The sequence below is a fragment of the Hordeum vulgare genome, chromosome 7H, assembly GCF_904849725.1.
Source record: "Hordeum vulgare subsp. vulgare chromosome 7H, MorexV3_pseudomolecules_assembly, whole genome shotgun sequence".
Classification (NCBI taxonomy): Eukaryota; Viridiplantae; Streptophyta; class Magnoliopsida; order Poales; family Poaceae; genus Hordeum; species Hordeum vulgare.
Genome location: NC_058524.1, coordinates 627,915,891 through 627,938,251, shown reverse-complemented (window position 1 = coordinate 627,938,251; position 22,361 = coordinate 627,915,891). Strand labels below are relative to the sequence as shown.

The 22,361-nt window shown below is 41.0% G+C and overlaps 2 protein-coding genes across 3 annotated transcripts; both read right to left on the bottom strand.

Annotated features, from left to right (window-relative positions):
* Window positions 1-1,593: 1,593 nt before the first annotated feature.
* Window positions 1,594-3,251, bottom strand: LOC123412923. The gene is made up of 3 exons (XM_045105883.1): window positions 2,884-3,251; window positions 2,452-2,541; window positions 1,594-2,225 (listed from the first exon to the last, which is right to left on the bottom strand). The coding sequence occupies exons 1-3, from the start codon at window positions 2,925-2,927 to the stop codon at window positions 2,057-2,059; spliced, it is 303 nt and encodes a 100-aa protein (XP_044961818.1). The 5' UTR covers window positions 2,928-3,251; the 3' UTR covers window positions 1,594-2,056.
* An 86-nt stretch (window positions 3,252-3,337) lies between these two features.
* On the bottom strand, window positions 3,338-19,923 carry LOC123412920 (1,4-alpha-glucan-branching enzyme, chloroplastic/amyloplastic-like). 2 transcript variants are annotated; one of them, XM_045105881.1, is made up of 21 exons: window positions 19,810-19,923; window positions 19,639-19,716; window positions 18,559-18,766; window positions 17,968-18,037; window positions 17,597-17,863; window positions 16,580-17,489; window positions 16,116-16,232; window positions 15,896-15,958; window positions 15,109-15,210; window positions 8,029-8,236; window positions 7,872-7,941; window positions 7,244-7,513; window positions 6,245-7,151; window positions 5,796-5,912; window positions 5,582-5,644; window positions 5,127-5,234; window positions 4,576-4,677; window positions 4,347-4,414; window positions 4,174-4,255; window positions 3,957-4,073; window positions 3,338-3,867 (listed from the first exon to the last, which is right to left on the bottom strand). In XM_045105881.1, the coding sequence occupies exons 1-21, from the start codon at window positions 19,897-19,899 to the stop codon at window positions 3,646-3,648; spliced, it is 4,239 nt and encodes a 1,412-aa protein (XP_044961816.1). In that variant the 5' UTR covers window positions 19,900-19,923; the 3' UTR covers window positions 3,338-3,645. The 2 variants fall into 2 exon arrangements, with proteins under 2 accessions (XP_044961816.1, XP_044961815.1); XM_045105880.1 differs by having other exon boundaries at window positions 19,639-19,923.
* Window positions 19,924-22,361: the final 2,438 nt, after the last annotated feature.

Genomic DNA, 22,361 nt, shown 5'->3' with positions numbered 1-22,361 from the left:
ATAAATGGAAAAGGAAACTAATTAGAAGGTGTAGGTTGCGCTTTGTGTTTTGAGGTGGATCATGCCAAAAAGAATTAGGAGAGCTCAAGTTCGCGGATGGAAGAATCTAGATATCAATCAAGCTTTGCAGACTAGTTAAATTTGCCTCCTGTGTTTACATAATTATTAAATAAAAGTTAGGAGAGTCGCCATTCAGAAACAAAATACTCAGGCGAATGTGTGATTGGATATTTAGGAGATTCGGCACAGCTAGTCGGATTGGGCTTACGTCGCTGTCAAGAGGCATGAGGGGCAGAATAATCTCTGACGTGTAAATGTAAAGTATATTCAGAGAAGCCACTCTTTGACCCCTAGGTCAATCCTTTCGCAGCCATACCCGCCTCTTTATTAAAAGGATGCGGTTAAGAGAAAAATAAATAAGCTGTTGAACACAAATCTTTGACCTGTTTAATGTTTATCTTGAAACGAGCTCATAGAATGTCCAAACGACCTGAAAGTTTGTACCAGCATCACACATTTAAGCATCTTGCATCATAAAAAACAGTTTTATTTTTATTTTTTCTGATCTTCATTTGATTTTATTGTTCACATATGATTGTAGGCGAGCCCGGATGTAGAATAGCCGCTTCCCAAGCATGTTGGCTCAAACAAGCCGGAAATTGCTTTTGGCTCCCGAGCTTCATGGAGCCCTTTAAATTTGAAACTCAAATTTCATGAAATTTCATATTTTTACATTTCAAAAAATTCTGAAAAAAAATACAGGGATAAGTGAAGGCGTAACACACATGTGTGTAAATTTTCAGAAAAAAAATACATTGAAATGAGGGCTGTGCAAAAAAAACAAATCTGAGCCTTTTTTACACATGACACTATTCATCATTTCAGGTCATGAATTTGTCTTTTTTGTGCAGATCGTATTTCAAGGTATTTCATCCTAAATTTTTGCACACATACGCATAACATCCTTCTTTACTTCCATATTTTTTTCAGATTTTTTTAAAACCGAAAAGTTTGAATTTTGAATTATTCAAAAATTTCGGCCTCCATAGAGGCCGAACTCCAAACGTCCGCACTCCAAACAAGCCCCTTATAAAAACTTGGGTGACCTTCTATGACCTTGTACAGTGCAAGATGCTTAGCGAATGCGCATAGAAAAACAAACCAGATATTTTTTAAATATTAATGCTTATTTATATAAGATACTCCCTCCGTCCTAAAATTCTTGTCTTGCATTTGTCTATACATGACTGTATCTAGTCACATTTTAATATTTACATACATTCATTTCTAGACAAATCTAAGACAAAAAATTTGGGACGAAGGGAGTAGATGTTTAATTAGACATCTCATATAGAAATAAGCATCGATGATTGGTGCTTAAAAACAGCCTGGTTTATTGTACAAGGCATAAGGAAACGTCAGCTTGTTGGTGGCGCCTTTTTTATTCACGGAGTACAGCTAATGAGGAGTGGCCTTTTTTTAATAGGATGTGAGGCCAGTTTGTGATTGGACAATTAGGAGATTTTTTTTTAGACAATTAGGAGATTATTAGCAAAGGTAATCAGATTGGGCCAACGTCGCTGTCAAGAGGTATGAGGAGCAGAATAATCTCCGACCTGCGACTGCAAAGCACACATACTTTAGTTTAAACGAAAGAAGCCACTCACCCTTGACCCCCGGTCAACCCTTTCGCAGCCACACACACATACTTTACAAAATACTAGTAATAAATATGGATGCGCTCAGGGCACACAAAAAAAAAAATTGTTGAACACAAATGTTTGACCTGATTATCTTGATCTCTAGCCAGGCCAGTATGAAAATCCCCTGACAAATATTTCGTCCCGTCTGAAAACGGCAGGATTTCATACCCGTGGTGCTACTCTGATTAGAGAAATCCAATCCATGCGTTCAAATCAGGGATCCAGATGATCCACATCCCAGCAGGCAAAGTGAGCATCGCCTCGGTCGCAGGCAAGGCTCCACTGACACCGACGTCGTCCCTCTGCATTGAAACGGTAAAAGGCCCAACAGAATTCACCAAGAGAGTCGTCCACTAGCCGTGACTTTCCACACCAAATTCCAAAAGGAGATGAATATCCTTTTCCATGCATCCGTCCATCCGTGATCCCTCAGACCGTCTGTCTGTCTGTCTTCTCTGAACGGAGAAAACCGTGTTGAACTGTTCCAAACCCTTGAACTTCTTCTTTCCTCCGCCTTTTTTCCTGGTGTTGACGAGCAGGAAATTCAAGGTGGAAAATCATTACACAAAGACTAATAATACTAAAATGAAATAATAATAATAAATGGTTTTGATGAAAGTGGTTCCACTTTTTCAGGTACGTTGCATTTGGCTTTGAGCCACTATCTCTGGCCAAATCTAGTGCACCATGTTGGATTGTTGTTTGACATCACAGAGAGAACGCAAAAATAAGGGGGGATGGAAGTTGCCTTCGACTTCCATGTCTTTTTATGCCTCTTCGCCGGAAGCAACCTTGCAAGGAACCCTCCCAGAAAACAGCTCGAAAAAGAAATTCTCTCCTGCAAAAATGCGAATCGATTAGGCTGCTGAAATACACATTATTATTTTTGCTGCAGAATAAAAAACATATAAGGACTAGTGTGTGTGTGTGTCACTGTCACAAGCCACAGCCATAGACTGGACGGTCTCCGCTGCTGAAAATCAAGAAAGGGACGCCCTGCTCTGCAGCACCATGCACACCAGTAAAGATCCATCCATCCAGTCCACATCACGTAGAATCTAGACCGTTTCCCCTTCCATCCAGCCCAGGCCAATGTCCATCTCATCTCGGCCGGTCAAGTCCATGCCCCTGCGTCGCCTCTGCTCAAGCCAAGAAAAAAAAACGCACTGCAGCCACTCACCTGGCACCACGGGCGCAAAAGGAGCCGAGGAAGAAGATGGCCATGGCAGCTTGCGCTACTTTGAAACGGTCCAAGTCTTGGGCGATACGCACTTCTCTTGCACCACTGCGGCCTCGATGCTCAGTGCTGGGAGCGATGATGACGACGATGGCCGCCTTTTGGTTGTGGGGGAAGAAGAAGACTTCTTGGAACAAGCTAGTGCTGGAGGTTTCTTTCAACTGCGGAAATTTTGGACATGATAAGATGATGGCTTACCTATGTGTGCCAAACATGACGCCTTGTCTCGAGAAAGGAAACATGGAGTGAAGCTTCCCCAGCACTGCAGTTATTAGCACAAAAAGATACTCCAACCTAGGCTTTCTTGGCCCTGCAGCACAGTTATTAGCAAAAGAAGATACAATCCAGGCTTATAGCAATACATATCAATTATCATGTACCTATGTAAGATAAAAAATAAATGGCAAACAGACAACTGTTTTTATTCTGGGCTGAAAGCCTGAAACTTTGTTCATGACAGGAGGACTCGGGCCGGCGCATATTTGGCTCATATAGCCAGACTCAGACCCTCATCATCACCGCTTATTTATCTTTCTACTAGAGAGCTATTCATGCAGTTTGCAACTTTGCATAGTAGGTAACCTCAGCCAGGTCCAAGACAGAATCTCGAGTTTACACAGCTCGATAATACTGCTACTACTAGTAAAAGTATAAGTATTACAAGGAGCGGCAGTAGACGGTCCTGATCAAGCGCTGATATGGTGCTTATTTGTTGTCTTTGTCAGGTGACCGGAAGACAAAGTTAATTCCCCTCTTGACGGAACCATCCCCTGTTGATACCTTTTCAGAACCAGAAGTTGCCTCCCCATCTGTTGCGTCTTTGACGCCAGTAGCTTCAACATCGATGTACCCTGGGGCAGTTTTCCCCCAAAAAGCGGCTCCTCCATCCTTAGGCTTTTCCGCTTTTTCCTCGACACGATAGTAAGCCTGACACGAGAGCGTTTTGTGAGGTCATACTGCAGATTTCTTTTGCTGTTAATTATTTATTACTAAATCGTCCTAGTAATTAGCATTACCACACAGGTACGAGGTGGAGACAAGATTTTGAATGAGTTAGGGCGGTTGTTGAAGTTTGTTTCGGGTACTCCCGGTATTCCTTCAGGTGACGTGAAGTGATCCGAGTCATGGGCCACCTGCGATGCAGCACAGATCAACACTGCAAATAAGATTATCTGATGCAACCTTGATGGCAGGTGTGCAAAACAGATCTTGAACATTATTAACATTGCTTACTCTTCCATGTCCACCAAACATCAAAGCATCGGAGTCCAGAGCTACCTTGTACTTCCCAGGCAAGTCACATCCGACTTTGTAACTGCATGTTTTTAAAGTGGAAACGAGATTAAGCACATTAGACATTAAGAAGAAGAAATGCTGAAAGGCAAAGCTTGCAAGAGATCAGTTACCCATCATAGGTTTTATTGGGATGGAAATTGAAGACGAAAACCAGATCTCCACGTTCAAATACAATAACCTGGAAAGGAAGTTGGATTGAGTCCATAGACCATTTTGAGGCAACAATGGTTCATATCAAACAGATACGGTTTCAACTTGTTCGGTAACATAAAACACACAAGTAAGAGCGAATCAAATGATGCCACAAGTGCCCTGACTGAAGATTGTATAGTTAACTACCTTCTTTTCCTCATTCATGTCGCTGACAATCTGCTTTGATGATGATAGGAAGGAAAATTTGTCGTCGAGCGCATTCATTGCTTGATCAAATGCGTTCATGTACTGTTCAAATTAATATGTTAGACGAGAAATATAAAATGCTTGAATACAGAAAAGCTGGATAAGATATGAGAAAATTCGTGAAAGGCTATTATTATTAATCATATGCAGAGAAAAGTAACTTCCTGTTAACAAAAGAACACAGCCTTCAAATAAAATTTGGGAAAATGCAATTTCAATTTATATATTGGTAATATATGTACTGCATATTAGTAATGTGCAAGAATCAAGAAAAACAGTAGGTTACCACAGACAAGATTTGATCATCGTACCGAACAACTAGTAGTAGATCAGCAATTTAGTTTAGTTTGAAAGGCTTAATATGAAATATCCCAACACGGAAGTTGGAACCCAGTGTAAATAGCTACAGTCAAGAGATGAAGGGACTAAGTGAGGTCAAGATCCTACGAGAGTTACCAGAGCAGAAACATAAAAATATACACAGGCATAACCTTGTATCGTAGGTGATCAATGTCGACGAGGCTCCACTGGCGTCTGCATTTATCATAACTCCAATTGTTGCCTTCTCTTGGAAAGTCGATCCATTCTGGGTGGCCAAACTAAAAGGAAATTGTACCATCATTACGAGTTAGAAAACAGATATAAACAATGTTGGATCGCAGCAATTTGCTATATACTGCTGATTTTCTGCAAGAAGCTTGTCTCGATACGTAAAGCATGAGTAGGTTAAGAATGACATGCTAACATCTCTATCATGCTTGCATCATTCATGGAGAAACGTTGGTATAAAATAAAATCTTCCAAACAAGGAATATTCACAAGTGTGTGATATTGGCATATATATACACACATTTTAAACTTTTTGCACCCTGACCAGAGGAATTTTTTTTAAGGAATCCTGAAACAGATTGATCAGAACAAGTTTTGACAGATAACTAGATATTACCTCATTACCCATAAAATTCAAGTAGCCATCACCTCCAAGAGCCATGGTGATGAAGTGAATCATCTGAAATATGCATAATATAATAAGCCAAATGTACTGAATGGAGCACGTTATCTTCAAAGGCTAACCAGAACTCTGAGTAAACCAACAAAGAATACAATACTCGTCTAGAACTAGAACCATCAAATTCAGGAATACTTGAAACGAATTGAACCTTTTGAAGTGCAATGCCACGATCAATTGTAGGTGAAGCAGGCTGCAAGTCTGACATGCCAGTATACATTTCCTTGTCCATCAAGAGAAATGCCATAGTCTTGTCGCCAACAATAGACTGAAAATTTGCGTGAAAATTAACTACTCAGTTGACGTTTCAATAGACGAACACAAAGTCAACGATATATAACTGCAGATCTTCGGGCACTCTTACATGGTCTGTAATAGCTGGTTAGTGGTTACTATCACTAGTTATAAGAATATAACTAACTAATCTGATTGGAGCTCGTGAAGTAATCAGAAGTCATCAAGTGAAGTGTTTAATTCTCAGATTTGTCTACCAGGCAAAGAAAGTGTTTCACCTTTGACCTGTACATTCTTAGAACAGTGCCCATCCAAAAAAAAAAAAGAAACATACTCACACACACTGATAAAGGAGGGAAAACATACCTGATCATGGCTCTCAGCATATGCAATGCACTTTTCCGTATATCTCCTGTTGGTTAAAGTATGTGCTATTCCACTCATTGACCATTCAAGGTCATCTTTGTTCTTCAAGTAGTCAATCCATCTATCAGGTATAGCCATAGCCAGGCGATAGTCAAACCCTACCCCACCTTCATCAACTGACCGACAAAGCACTGGCATGCCTGAAACATCTTCCGCAACAACAGTTGCTTCTGGCAAGAGTTTGTGCATTAAATGGTTCGCGAGCATCATGTAAACAACTGCATCTACATCAGTATCCAAACCAAAATATTCCTTGTAATCTCCAGAGAATGACATATTGATACCATGGTGATTATATAGCATGGATGTTACCCCGTCAAATCGGAAGCCATCAAACATGAATTCGTCCATCCAATATCTCAGATTAGAAAGAAGAAATCGTAAGACCTCCCAGTTGGCATAGTTGAACAGGCGGCTATCCCACAGTTTATGATAGCCCCTTTCTCCTGTGTGGAAATAGGACTCCTGTGTGTTTTGCCCAACATCATAGCCATTTAGACCATCTGTCATATTACTGCTCGCATGGCTATGGACAACATCCATCAGAACACGCAGCCCTAAACTATGTGCCTTGTCAACAAGATATTTGAGATCCTCTGGCGTGCCTGATCTGCTGCTAGCCGCGAAGAAATTCGTCACATGGTACCCAAAAGAAGCATAATATGAATGCTCCTTGATTGCCATCAACTGAACTGTGTTGTAGTTATTTGCCTTTACGCGTGGCAACACATTGTCTGCAAATTCTCTGTATGTGCTTACTTCAGGCTTCTCACCACTCATCCCGACATGAGCCTCATATATACGTGGGGCATCAGGCTTCTGAGGCCGAGGATGCTTAAACACATACCTGCAACAATAGTATCATGTCGCCGCATTAGTTTTATGTTAATTTCGTGGGTTTTACTTAGATTTCTTGCTCTCAAGAAACTAAAAGTAGACCTTTCACTAGTTGGTGGATCCCAGTGAACACCGTCGTATGGAGCTCCAAATTTAGAGGCATCAGCAATTGCATAACGAATCCATGCAGGAATCCGATCAACCCATACTCCATCTCCACGGTGAAATCGAAATTTAACCTTGGAATTATGGGGGATGGCAGGTTTCCCGTTGACATGGGAAATCCTGATTGACCAAACACCAAAATTATCCTTTGTCATCCTGTGCCCAGAGCCATTCCAGTTGTTGAAGTCACCAATAACCTGTGCTTCCCTACACCCATAAATTAAATACATGAATCTACTAAAGATAGTTAGGAGCAAGTATTGCATAAAAGAAATGAATACCAACCAGCTGTGACCCCAATCAGAAAAGGGAAAACATATTTCATAGTATTTTCTTTCTAGGGCAATCATGATCTACCTGTGATGCTTAACTTAACAGCACAGGACATGCGGTGAGTGAAAACTTAAAACGGTTATCTAGCCTTTACTAGCTAGAATCAGAAAAGACAGGTCATCCCACTGGAAACAAAAATGGAAAATACTCCGCTCTTAAAACAGTTTCGTCAGCACTTCATACATTAACCAACGACCATTGCAATTAGCTGCGTGACAACATTAGAACTTACTTTGCTGCAGGGGCCCATTCCCTGTACACAGTTGCATCATTTTCTGTGTTGATCCCAAACTTCAAATAGCCTACAAAAACAGAGTTACATTATGCCCTTCTGTGCTGCGGATGCCAGGAAATGTAACTACTGTTTCGAGCGCATGAACAAAGCTAACCTTTAGAGAACTCTTCAAGGCCTCCCTCGTGTTCGTCAATCAGATGTTTCTGGTCACGGTACTTTTTCATCCTGTAACTGAAGTGATCCTTGAAGCCGGCGAACTTGGGATCCAGATCGTATATGGGAAGGTCGTCGATGCCATCTTGAGCTGTTGCCATAGTGAAGTCTCTTGGCGCAGACACGGGAAGAGAGAGCTTGCTCTTGGCCTTCCAAAATTGAACGACGACAGATTTAGAACTAAATAGGTAATGGAGATACAGGACATGAACCTGTGCTTATGTCGATTAGATATACTTGTCACACACAATGCAGGAGTTATTTGGTTGATACATTCATCACAGATTATACACATTTGGGCCGTACATGCATCAAGTGAAGGTAACACGATTGAAATGCTGTAGGAGGGGATACACTGCACATGGATCGCATAATCGCAGAGAAATCCAATCGAAATCACATTCACGCCCACTGGTTTCTGAGTGAACGGTGTCGAGTGGACGAATCCCAGCCTCAAGTTTATTACTAGTAGTACTATTATTTCCCAATAACCACCATGGATCAGATTCCGTTTGCCCCGTCGCAAATCAGGGTAAACAGGGGAGAGGGCTCACCTTCCGCGGCCACGACAGGCGAAGCGAAGACGGCGCGGGTACCACGCTCAGCCGCACATTGCCGCCGCCCTGCGCGCGCGCGGCATCACATCACATCAGGGAAACCCCGGCAGAAGGGAGGCCGGAAAAGAAAAAGAAAAGAAGATCTCGACCGACTCACCGAGATCCCCGGTCCGGGCCGGTCAGCAGCGGGACGGAGAGAGGGCGAGGAGGAGGTGAGGCAGAGCAGGGGCATCGTGGTCGACGGTGCGGCGGATGGCGGCGGAGGAGCTGTGGGCGGCCGCGGACGTGAGTCCCATTTTCCGCTGGGCCCGTGACCCGGCGCGCTATATAGCGGCCGGACGGAGGAGGAGGAGGAGTGTCCCGCCGGAGACGCAACGGAAAGGCGTGATTTTTTTCCGTGGCCGCTCTCTCTCTCAACAGGACAGGGGAGGAGAAGAAACAGTGGAGGGGAAAACGGGGACGAGGGAGAAGCGGATCTGTGGGCCCGGGCGGGCCGGGGTGCACGTGGACCGTGGACGGTCGGGCTCGTGAAAGCGTGCGTCGCTGGGCCAGACGAAACCCATGGGCCCTCACGTGCCTCGCCACTTTCAGCCTTCCTCAGTTTTTATTTTCTTTATTTCCCTATATTTTTTTGTTTTTTGTTCTTTGCAGCCTTTGTTGGTTTTGTGGAAAAGAAAGTGGAACATGTTTGCTCTAAAAGAAGGACCCCCCCCTAATTCACTAAAAAGGCACGGCTTTCACAAAACAAACTGGAAATAATTATTACCCTTCGCAAAGCCTAGAAGGACATGTGGGAGTGGGACGCCTATGGTTTGTTGGAGCTTGTCGGCGGGGCGGGGGAGAACGACACCAGGTTTTTGTAGGGTCTGCCTATTTGTTGTGCCCCTGAAAAACAATGGTGCACAATGTTTCATCGGCTACTACTCGTCTTCCTTCCTCGATTCTTCTCCTGTTTTACCCGACCGACCCAACACTTGCCTCGTCGCCTGTTGTCGCACGCGTCTCGCAACCCCTCACTGCTATTGTGCCAACCAGTATGTACCCATCTCCGGCGAGGTCTCTCCAGGGACGCCAAGGTCGTCCCCATCTCATCGTCGGATCTTTGCTCCATCTCGAGTATGCTTCTTTCAATTGGAAATCGTCTAGCTTTACTTTTGTTTTGAGGCAACCACCGAATGGCAGACGGGATTTCATATGGAGCAAGCATATAGCATCTGGTTGGGCCAGGTTTTATCATATACTTTCGTAAAAATAAATTCAAACCGAGCTTTCAATTTTTAAATGGCCGCATTGCTCGTATCGATATATGCATAACTATATCCATATTGGTAGGTTCCGATGAAATTATTTGACTGTGCAAACATACTCATCATGTTAGTGTTTATACTTTCTTTGTTTGTGTGTTCATTTCCCATATATAAGTCTGTATTTCTCATAAGAGACATCAAATTGGTACTAGAAAAAAGATGGAACACCAAGAAAACTACAAAAAAGGGGGAGATGGAAAAAAGGATATATAATCGGGAACAACCACAAGAGAGAGATAAAAGATAGATTTCAGAGAAAATGGAAAATAAGGGGAAACCAATAGTCCAGCTACCATCACTTGGGGTACCGCTGCACGACAATTGGAAGATGCTAAAAGCGACCTTAGAGCAATTCCAGTAGGGTCGCCATATGTCCGATCACCATATGCCATATGGAGCATGTTTCATAGTCCATATGCATTTGGCAGTTGCAGCAATTGTGCACAAAGAAGCAGTCTCCATATGCGGCCTCCATATTTGCGGGTTTATTTGTTCCTTTTCTTTTCATTTGCTTCAAAATTTGTATGTTCAGTTCAAGGTACATTTAGTTGAACCAAGCTAGTTTGGATCATCATCAAACATGATAAACTTATATTACTGACCAAAATTCCTTGTGTTACATTCTTTTGCGACTTCAAATATCGTTGAGTGACATTTTCAAAATCTACAATGTCGACATTCCTATATTCTATTACCTGCATTATCGCCACCGCTGACATCCTCTAGTCATCCTCCTTCAAGAGATATCGTCGAGGAAGAGGTAGAGGCGAGCTCCCACCGCTCCTCCTTCGAGAGAGATCGTCTAGGAAGAGGTAGAGGCACGACCGAACATATTTAATTTTTTTTTATGTGTCAACTTTGTCTGGTATATGATATCCTTCACATAATGCCCCATAAATTCTCTTACTCTCAATAACTTTACATCATGAGTACTACCGCATGCTCTACCCCCTAATAATTTGTTGTCGCGATGACAACAAGAAATCGTGTGATTTTAGGGATCAAGCCGATCATTTGGGATAGGTGACTTTAGTTGAATATTATTCTCAAGTACTATCTTTATCTTGATGATCATATTTCCTTCCCAGCGGATAATAATATAGCGCAAAACAACATGTAAGAATTATTTCTATTTATTCATGCAATAGACCGGGTATTCACCTAGAGACCTCTCGTCTATATATGTGGCGTGATCAATTGTATATAGTTACATTGCCCCTACCAAGCAATGTAGCTATAAAATTCAATGAGTTTTCAAACCATCTTGACAAACACACGAAAAATGGTAAATTGGGCCTGTTTCCATTATTCATTAATGGTTAAGTGGTGTTTTTAGTTTATTTGCACAAACCAGACATGCTACACTCGCCATATGGAAATTAAACCATGTAAAAAGAGAAGAATTTTCCATAAAAATGAATAAACAAAAAATGCCAAGTAACAAGGGCTACATGTTGGCATCTTAAGAAATACCACTTGTGGACAACTCTTACATTTGAAAACAGCTAGTTAAAATGAAACCGAGGTTCTATTGTTTTAACATGTTATTGCATTACTAGTTAGAATCGTGAATTGTAGAAAGATCTAACAAGATATTCATACACATTATCATAGGCGCTCGCACACATAGACACACATACAAAGCTACTGTAATAAATTTATGTGACACAAGCTATTTCATATGTGAATTCACCATTCTTTTATAAAAAAAATTATTAGTAGGTAGGATTCAACTTCACGAAATGCTCTAAACTATATTTTTAAGTAACACATTTTCAAAATAAAATAGACTTCTACATTAATATTTCTGTGTTTATGATTATACAATTTGATTTTTATATTTATAAAATTTGGAGCTTACAACATTGTTAATGCTATTATGTGTTAACTTTTCTTATATATAGTTCAATGATACTTGTTCCAATTATATGAAGAAAAATGTATTGGTTAAAAATGCTAGCATACATATAATGGTGGTGACTTATAATGAAGTAAAAAAATTACTATTAATAAGCAAGAGCCCATTGTGAATGATATGTTCTCCCAATGTAATTTTCGTTATAAAGGGCAAATAATTTAATATCCACTAAATCGATCCGCTTATTATTAAGCTTTTAGTTTAAAAGAATTATTATACCAGAGTAGAATCGACCCCTAAGCAAGCGGAACATACCTGCAACATCTTTATATCTTCCTTTAATAAAAAATTTAAATATTGTGAATTTTTCTGCTAATTGATTTTAATATATACCTGCAACATACCAGCTTAGTCTCTACTTTCTTATATCCCAACTAGTTCCGCCATGGTTTTGATCTTGGCGACTCAAGATTTTTTTTAAAGTGTCAAATTCAACCTTAAACAATCATCTCGATCATTGTGTTTTTTTAAGTCAAGTAGATCCTAGTATATATTGAATTTATTTACTTTAGCAAATTGATAAGTCGTACCATCAAAAACTAATCAAGAAATATACTGGAAATATAGAATTAAGCATATTTTTTATGGAGTGCACATTACCTCAATAAACCGAATAAGTGTTATCGTTGATATTGACGCAATTGACTATGACAAATATGTAGTAGGGAAGCACGAATTTGCCTTGACAAGGACAAAGGTGCATTCGAGAATGACAAATATGCAATCACCCACATTTGCATGTGTCAATTGTATCATCTTAGCTGCATCACGTCTCTCGACTTCATAACGTGTTCTTACCGCATCACGTGTTATGTTTACTATACCTCACATGTTTAGATTATTTTGTTTGTCTATTGCATAATGTTTATTAGTTAAGAAAAGTAGCAAACATTTACTAGAGAGTCATACTTACATAGACAAACATTTGCATCACAAATATGTGAGGTACATGCGCTGCGAGGAGATTGACCATTTAGAAACCAAAGACTCCAATGAGAATAACTTCCTTTCAAACTTTCAATTCACCATGCCATTTTAGATTTTATCGTGATGGTGTTTTTATTTTCTACATGCATACATCGCATCTATACCAGCCTAATCATGAAACTTTCTTGTAGTAATTAATTTAATGCAACCAACAACTGGTAGAGAGAAGTTACGATGAACAAAACAGATAGACTAGACTACAAGTTGGCGAACCCGAGCCTTGCGAATGACAACAGAAAAAACAAGTCAACGGAGAAGAAGAAAAATGAAAAATATGAAAACGCTAGTGATTGTTTTATTTTACATTTGGGAATTAGACAACGAAATAAAATGAGGGACTGATGAAAACATCGTCGAGAGATAGGTCGAATGTTGTTAGGTGGGTTCTCCATGCATTTGTTTTGGCAGCGGAGCGCAAGTAGTTTCTTTATTTGAAAATAAACAGAAAAATAAATATGTACATGTTACATAATACCTATCATGTGTAGACAAGATAATACACTATGTATGGGTGAAAAAATTTAGCAGGCCGAGAGAAGTGTTTATTCATGAGCTCCAAGGAAGAAATAAGTGTAATGATCTAAAATTTAAAATTAAAATAGCATCTTCATTGTTTGCTATTTTAGATCACCATATTTGTTATTTTTGTGCGGGGTGCATTAATAATTTTCATAATATGTAGCATGTGGCTTGCAGTGCATTCCGTAGAAATCATTTGGATCTTTTAACATATACATTTTTTTTTGAATATTTGCAAAAGTAAAGAGCTTACTGGAGCTCTAGGGTGCTAAAATTTCGTGCTCATGTTTTCCATCATAATATATAGTCTTTGGCTTGAAGAAACTAAAAACCACAAAAATAAATTACAGTCATCTACCTGCATGTGATTGCACCGGAAAAAAAGAAAAACGCCAAAATGTTTGGTGGCTTGTTTATTTCTTTCAAACAAGACAACACCATAGACGATAACTGGCCAGTAAAACAAGGGAAAGGGTATTGTGCCATGTTGACGGTCCAGGAGAGCCCGTACGTATCTGACTGTTTGTTACTTATAAGAAGTTTAGTGTGATCTACTAGCTAGCTTGTGCAGCAAGGAAAAAACATTAAAATGTACTTTTTTCTACAACTGTTTATTTCTTTTTATTTTCTTTTTTGTTCATGTGGGCTGATGTTGTTTCTAGTGCAAAGTGGTGGCCATCTGTTTAAAGCTTTTGGTGACTCGTGATGATGGAGAGAAACAACTAGCTTCTGGTGTCCTCGTCCGTCTAAAGCTTCCAAGCAACTGGAGATGAAACAAAACGGGGAGAAGATTGCCCCTGCCATGCCACTTTACAGCTTGCTAAGTGTAGCTGCATGCTCAGGGCACAAACGAGCGACAAAACTGGTACCTCATCGTTTAAACATCTACTGATTCTTCTTTTGTATGATGTCTTTGTAATTTAGCTACATTGTGAGAGCTAAAGTAACCAAAAGATAGAAAGGAGGCAAGGTAGGTGCCCACTGTCTCCTGAGGAGGCAGGGCTGCTGTTGAGGCGGCCAATGGCTCCTTGCTGCAACTGATAATTCACTGAGGTCATCCCCACTATGCGTAGTGCAGGACAGTCGGCACGACTGGTTGCAGCAATATATATGGAGAATGACTTTGTGAAAACGATTAAGTTTGAACACTTCCTGAGAGAGATGCTAGTGTAAAGGTGGAACTATAAGTGTTGTGTATTTTATGAATGTCGGTAGACCGTGCACGAACATATGATGGAATAAATATATGTTCCTTTGACACAAGGAGATATTATCACACAAATTCTTCAGTGCACAAGAATTGTGCATCCAGATAATCAGAGATTAAGAACTGACATGCTAAAAACATATCCTAGTAATCCAGAGGTGGCCGCAAACCCGAAAAGGAGGGAACACAACATGAAAGAGAGTAAAACGTTAACCAAAAAAAAGGGGCAAAAGAACAATGAGCAGGACATAATCATTTTCTTGAATTGCCCTGCATAAGTTTTACTATAATGACAACTTAAGATATCTTGGACACCAAATCTCCACGTTCAAATAAAACAATGTGAAACTTGGATTAAATGCATAGGCCATTTTGACACAATAAGTATTCATGTGAAATGGATACTGTTTCACTTTTCTCAGCCACATGAAAGGCACAAGAAAGTTAGAGGTTAATTCTAAAGAGTATAGGAGTGAAACAAATGATTCAAGCAAGTGCCCTAACTGAAGATTGTATAGTTAATTACCTTTTCATCCTCTTTCATGTCGTTAGCAGTCTGCTTTGATGATGATAGGAGGGAACATTTATCGTCGAGCGTGTTCATTGCTTGATCAAATGCATTCATGTACTGTTCAAATTTATATGTCAGGTGAAAAATAAAATAAAATATTTTATTGCTAACCTTAATATTAAAAAAGTAGTGGAAGGGTAGATTATTTATCATGTGTAGAGAAAAATAACTCCAAGTCAAGAAAATAACGCAGCCTTCAAATAAATTTTGGAAAAATCAGTGCATGTTTATGTATCGGTAATGCATATACTACAGATTAGTAATGTGTAAGAATCAAGAAAAATAGTAGGCTAATACATCCAAGATTTGACCATTGTTCCACTGCCAAAAAAAAAAAAAAGACTTGTATCATTGTATTGGTAATTTTGAAGGACGTTTCAGCCCAACTGATTTTCTGCGTTGAGCAATCGATTATGTGTGTCGGAAGGGATATTCAAGCCCTACTCAGTCCATTAATGCTGTCCAAACTGAAAGTAAATTGCACGTAATTTGATATATACTGCCAATCTGGTAAATATAAATGTTATAAATATTAATTTTATATATACTGCTAATTTTGTGCAAGAAGCTTTCCTTATTTGTCAGAATGACAACTTTTTGACCGAGGATAATAAAGACTTGAAAAGATCTATATTTTGTTTGCATCATTTGCGGAAAATGTTAGTACGCGCAAAGCATTTTTTTTAATGATCATGAAACAGATTATTCAAAAAACAAGTTTTTATACATCACTAGATATTACCTCATTACCCATATATTTTAAGTAGCTATTGCCTCCAAAGGACATCGTGATGAAGTGAATCATCTGAAATATTAAACAAATTAAGTCATATATACCTAAAGGGACTAGGGGGCACGTTATCTTCAAGGGATAGCGAGAATTCTAAGTAAAGCTAGAAAGAATACAATACTTAGAACTAGAAAGAACAATTATATTCAGAAATACTTAACAAAAAATGAACCTTTTGAAGTGCAATGCCACGATCAATTGTAGGTGAATGAGGATCCATATTTGACATGCCGGAATACATTTCCCATTCCATCAAGAGAAATGCCATAATCTTGTCGCCAATAATAGACTGAAAATTTGTGTGAAAAAATAACTACCCAGCTGTTGTTTCAATTGATAAACAAGACGGCGGTATACAAATGGGAATATTGATGTGCTTGCATGGTCCGCAATAGCTGGTTAGTTGTCCTTCCACTAGTTGTGAGAATGGAAATGTCATAGCCTATGCTATTTTTTTCGAGAAGGAAGTTTCCCATCCCACCCCAATTATCTTGAACTTCTGAAGGAACTAAAAGTGTCCCCCATTCCTATTTAATAACTTCGCCAACCATGCAAAGAAAGTATCCGACATTAGAACGACCACCCCCATCCTCAAAGAAAACACACTCACGCACAACAACAAAGGGAGAAACATACATGATTTTGCCTCTCAGCATATGCGATGAACTTCTCCGTATATCGCCTGTTAGTCAAAGTTTGTGATATTACACTACTCATTGACCATTGTTGGTTACCTGTGTTCTCCAAGTAGTCAATCCATCTATCGGGGATAGTCATACCTTGCCGATAGTCAAACCCTACTCCACCTTCATCAACTGGCCAACAAATAACTGGCATGCCTGAAGCATCTACTGCCACAACAGTTGCTTCTGGCAAGAGTTTGTGCACTAAATGGTTCGCGAGCATCATATAAACAACTGCATCTACATTGGTATCCAAACCAAAATACTCTTTGTAACTTCCAGTGAATGACATATTGATACCATTGTGATTATATAGCATCGATGTGACCCCGACAAACCGGAAGCCATCAAACATAAATTCGTCCATCCAATATCTCAAATTGGAAAGAAGGAATCTCAGGACCTCCCAATTGGCATAGTTGAACATGCGGCCATTCCACATCTTATTATAGCCCTTGTCTCCTGTGTAGAAATAGGATTCGCGTGCATTTTGTCCAACATCATAGCCATTGAGACCATCTATCACGTTGTTGCTCGCATGGCTATGGACAACATCCATCAGAACACACAATCCAAGACTATGTGCCTTGTCAATAAGATATTTGAGGTCCTCTGGCGTGCCTGATCTGCTGCTAACTGCGAAGAAATTCGTCACATAATACCCAAAAGAAGCAGAGTCAGAATGTTCCATGATTGCCATCAACTGAATTGTGTTGTAGTTAGTTGCCCTTAAGCGCGGTAACACATTGTCTGCAAATTCCCTGTATGTGCCTACTCCAAGCTGTCTACCACTCACCCCCACGTGAACCTCATAGATACGTGGAACACCAGGCTTTGGAGGTCGAGGATGGTTAAATACATACCTGCAAAATGAACAATAAAACTATCATAACACCACATTATTTTTTCTGTATTTAATTTTAATTGGGTTTTATTTAGAATTCTTGCTCTCAAGCTACAAAAAGTAGACCTTTCACTAGTTGGTGGATCCCAGTGAACACCATCATATGGAGCTCCAGATTTAGAGGCAGTAACAGTTGCATAACGAATCCATGCTGGAATCCGTTCAACCCATACTCCATCATGCTTAAATCGAAATTTAACCTTGGAATTGTGAGGGATGGCAGGTTTCCCATTGACATGGGAAATCCTGATTGACCAAACCCCAAAATTATCCTTTGTCATCTTGTGTCTAGAACCATTCCAGTTGTTGAAGTCACCAACCAGTTGCGCTTCCCTATACACCCATAACTTGTAAGTGAATACATGGATCAACTAAAGATAGTGAAAGTGTACCACTGATGGATAGCTGCATGGCAACATGCTCTGTGTTGAACTTACTCTGCTGCAGGGGCCCATTCCCTGTACACAGATGCACCATGCTCCGTGTTGATCCCAAACTTCAAATAGCCTACAACACATTGAAGATCAGAAACACAGAGCTAGATAATGTATGTAATTGTATAAAGAAGGACATGGAGTTCTTAATCCCGAGCTCATATGCTCCCTCATAAACAGTAAAATAAAAAAATAGTAAAAACATTCAAAAATTTCTGAATTTTTTTGTGATAAACTTGACAAATGTTTTCTATGCTTACATTATTTCAGCTCGAAATAACATTTGTGGAAGTCGTGACGAAAAAAACAAAATCACTGCTCTAAAAATGCTAGTTTTGGATACATTTTGGACAACTAATTTTGTTTTTTTGCTACGACTTCCACGAATGTTGTTTCGTACTGAATTTTGGTACGTATGTAAAACATTTGTCAAAGTTTATCATAAAAAAATTCAGAATTTTTTGAACTATTTTACTATTTGTTTCGGTTTTACTGTTCACGAGGGAGCATTTGTGCTCGGGAGTGGAATAGGACTTTCCTATAAAGAAGTCCTTCCGTGATTCACACATTTTGAATGCATAAACACAAACCTACCTTTAGAGAATTCTTCTAGGCTTCCCTCGTGTTTCTCAATCAAATGTTTCTGTTCAAGGTACCTTTGCATCGTATAATTGAAGTGGTCTTTAAATTTGGCCAACTTCGGGTCCAGATCGTACATTGGAAGATGGTCAGAACCATATCCATTTGTTGCTGCAGTTTTGTTTCCTCGTGCAGTCACGGAAACAAAAGACTTGCACTTGGCCTTCCATAAATGGATTACAGTTAAAGCAAGTGGCATATTTGACTAAGCAAGCAATGGGGATACAACAAGTGATCATGTGTGGCTAGTATCCATCAGTTAATTATTTTGACACGACACATATATTCACATTTGGTTAGGATTGCACAGAATGCTGAAATGAGTTTTTAGACCTATGCTGAAAACCATTGGATCTTAAGCTTACCAGAGTCTAGGACAAGTAGTTTTCTGTCTGTTCTTTTAGTGCTACTTGCTTTTTAAATAATGCTACCATATCACTTCATACAATGTGGTCAATAAAAAAAAGGCATACTTGTATTTTTGCACATCAGTAGGACTTCCAGGATATTAACAATAGCGGATAAATATGAACTAATAAAACTGTTATTTCACATGTTGGTGTCAATTCCATTCCGAAAAATTGCGTCCTTCGTGAAAACAAACCCTTGTGCCCTAAAATGGAAAGATGTTGGATACAGTACTAAACTTGTTTGCTAACACAAGTCACATTATTTGCTGTTTACTTGATGAAGAATTGATGTTTGTGATTTTTATGTCATATGTTTACAATGACACATTGAGGCGTATTAAAAAACCAAAGTAAAAAAAAATGGGGACAATATTGGACAACGTGCCTTGTGTCAGTCAATTAATTATTATTTTGACACGATGCATACATACACATTTGGGCATCACCGCAAGTACTACCGCAGAAAACTTGAAATGCCGCGGGATAGAATACGAACAGCAGATATGTAAAGAAATTTGATGGGAATCTCATTTCCATTGTGAATCCAGAGACCCAAAACAGTATCCTGCCCAGTGATAAGTAACACAGCGATATACTGTATAAGGAAAGAAATACGTACATCTACCTTCCGTGGCCATGACCAGCGAATCAAAAACGGGAGAGAAGGCACCGGCGTCAGCCGCTTGCCGCCGCCACCACCCCCCTGCTTGAGAGTTAATTGCCGGGGCATCACGACATGGCAGGGGTCACGACGGAGGACACAAAAAGAAGTAAAACATAACAAATCTCGGCTCACCGCGATGATCCCCGGAGCCGGCCGGTCAGCAGCGGGAGACGGGCGCGGCAGGAGAGAGGGCGAGGAGGACGACGAAGTGAGCCACAACATCGTCGTCGAGAGGGCGACGGAGCCGTCAGCTAGCGTCGGCGAGTGGTGGACGAGAGTCCCATTTTCCGTGGAGCTCGTGACCCGGCGCGCTTTATAGCTAGCGGCCGGAGGAGGGTGGAGTGGACGCAACGAGGACGACGGCCGGGGCCAGAGTTCCAGTGGACGGTCCGGGAGAGCCCTCACGTGTCTGCAACAACACAAGAACAATAAGTAGATGTTTCGTCAGTTAGCAAGGGGAGGTTCTAGAACAAGGGATAATGTTGGGTAGACAAAACACCATCTCCGCTCTTGCCATGTTTTTTTATATAAAAAGCAACTAGAGTACATGAACAAACGATAAGCTAGGCCGATCAAAAGATAAAGGAAACGGACAAAAGCATATGACTGTCAGCACACACCTATCGCCATGGTCCAACCGATGGCGCCTGAGCTCCATGGCAACACCCCCGTAAGGCAAAGCATGGCCGATGTCGAGTCCGAACAGACATGTGTTGGTTTTTACCTGGAGCCCTGGCATTGGATAGAGACTCGCGACGGCGTCATCAAATAGAGAGTGGCACCTGCTGACGTCGGCGTCAAAGCATGAAGCTTACCCGCACCACCACAAGGCACCTAGGTCACCGCCGCGATGAGGTGCGGTCCGCCTGAACCGGATCGGGGAGCTGCCGCTTCCGAGGAAGAAAGCGAGCCAGGGCCACCCGTCAATAAACCCCTTGTCACTCACATGACCAAGAAGCATAGCCACCAACGCCATCGTAGAGCCTGCCAGAGAGCCAACCAAGTAGCCCACAACTGAGGCCGCTGCCCGAGAATCCTTGTCATACTTCTCATCAACGCCAAAATGCGTTGACACCACCCACCGGGAAGGGAAGTACACACCTCCCATCCAACCGACGAGGCCCTTCCATGATAGAATAGGGGAAGAATAACACCGCCACCGTGACGCCCGCCCAGTAAAGAAGCACATGCCATGGATGAGGAGATCGAGGTCCATGCACAATGATTATTCCCTTTGTTCCTAAATGGAAGTCTTTCTAGAGATTCACTAGAGCAAAATAAATGAATCTAGACTCTAAGTATGTCCGTATGTAGTCTGTAATTGAATCTTTTAAAAGACTCATATTTAAGAACGAAGGGAGTAGAAGTATGTCATCGACCAACTACCAGCACGCACCACCGAGGGGAACGTTGACCATCGCCCCATCATATCCGTCGATTCTAGATCTATGTGGGGGCCACCGAGGTAGACGACACCCCCAACCAGTCGGGTAGTCCCGCCAGTGTTAGTCATCGCAGCCTCCTGTGCCCCCACTAGCCTCTGCGGCCACTTATATATTGTGGGTCATCAACTAATTGCCGACCCAAAACCAACATGCCTCCAGAGAGATGCCCGCACCACTGACCGGGAGCCGCTGGACCGAGACCAACCAATACAATCGCCACCGGGCAAGCACCACCGGTGCCATGCGGTCGCCTCCATAGCATGATTTGTTGTCACCCACAGGGCAGAGCCAGCCGCATCTGTCGCCGCTACCACCATGGACACACACACCCACCACACTGCTCATTGTGCCGTCGTCATTCCCACGTGCCATCATCAAGTCAGCGTAACGCCACGCCCTACGCATGCACTGCATCTAGACCTGGCAACACCGATTCGTGGCAATAACACCTTGCAAGGAGACTCATCCCTAATGCCGCCAACCGGGCTTCACCCAGCCACACCCTCTGGTGGTGGCAATAGAGGAGGAGGGAATGGAAGGGGTTTCTGATGGCGGCTAGGGTTCCTTTCCCGTTGCACACGGGGCAGCACATGAGAAGGTGGGGGTTGTTTTTGTCAGTATTACAGTACACACCATTGAGGAAATACTACCATTACTCGCCATGAGAGACACACCAATATCCCAAAAGAAAAAGGAACGTGAAAGTTTCATGGAAAATGAAATACATACACAAAAAAAAAAATGAATCTTCTTGTCTTGCGTGTATTGGGAATTCCCCGTAGAGAGAATGTGCACACTGCATCTTATGTTATCAAATTAATCGACGCTTCCACAGTCGCAATGTCAGTGCATTTTTTTTTTAGGTGGAGCATCATTTTTTTCGTCATAGGCCTGCTCTTTTCCATGATGAAGAGGGTTCCGTGAATTCCATGACAATTCATGTCATGAATATGCTGAAAAGAAGCATCACCATTTCTGTCACAGATTAACACGGCTGGCGCGCCAATTGATTGAACGTGGATATAACAATAATAATGTAATAATCCGATGTGGTTTCCTTTTATCTTTAAGTTGTCATAATCATACAATCCATTTAATGCATATTTAGCTTAATGAGGCCAACACAAATTGTTACGGTATTAATCTACTTTGTGATGAGATTCGTTTGTCATAACATACATCCAGTTAGTGATCTGGATTTGCTTTGGACCATTAGGGGCCCATCCTTGCTCAACTCAT

Bases quoted from the DNA above. Each gene is read 5' to 3' on its own strand.
- LOC123412923 (XM_045105883.1), bottom strand. From the start codon at position 2,927: ATGGCCATCTTCTTCCTCGGCTCCTTTTGCGCCCGTGGTGCCAG. The intron at 2,542-2,883 runs GTGAGTGGCTGC...GCATTTTTGCAG, and splicing joins TTTTGCGCCCGTGGTGCCAG to GAGAGAATTTCTTTTTCGAG. The intron at 2,226-2,451 runs GCAACTTCCATC...CGTCAACACCAG, and splicing joins AAAAGACATGGAAGTCGAAG to GAAAAAAGGCGGAGGAAAGA.
- LOC123412920 (XM_045105880.1), bottom strand. From the start codon at position 19,899: ATGTTGTGGCTCACTTCGTCGTCCTCCTCGCCCTCTCTCCTGCCGCGC. The intron at 17,864-17,967 runs GTAAGTTCAACA...ATGGGTGTATAG, and splicing joins GAATGGGCCCCTGCAGCAGA to GGAAGCGCAACTGGTTGGTG. The intron at 4,256-4,346 runs GTAACTGATCTC...AAAAACATGCAG, and splicing joins CCCAATAAAACCTATGATGG to TTACAAAGTCGGATGTGACT.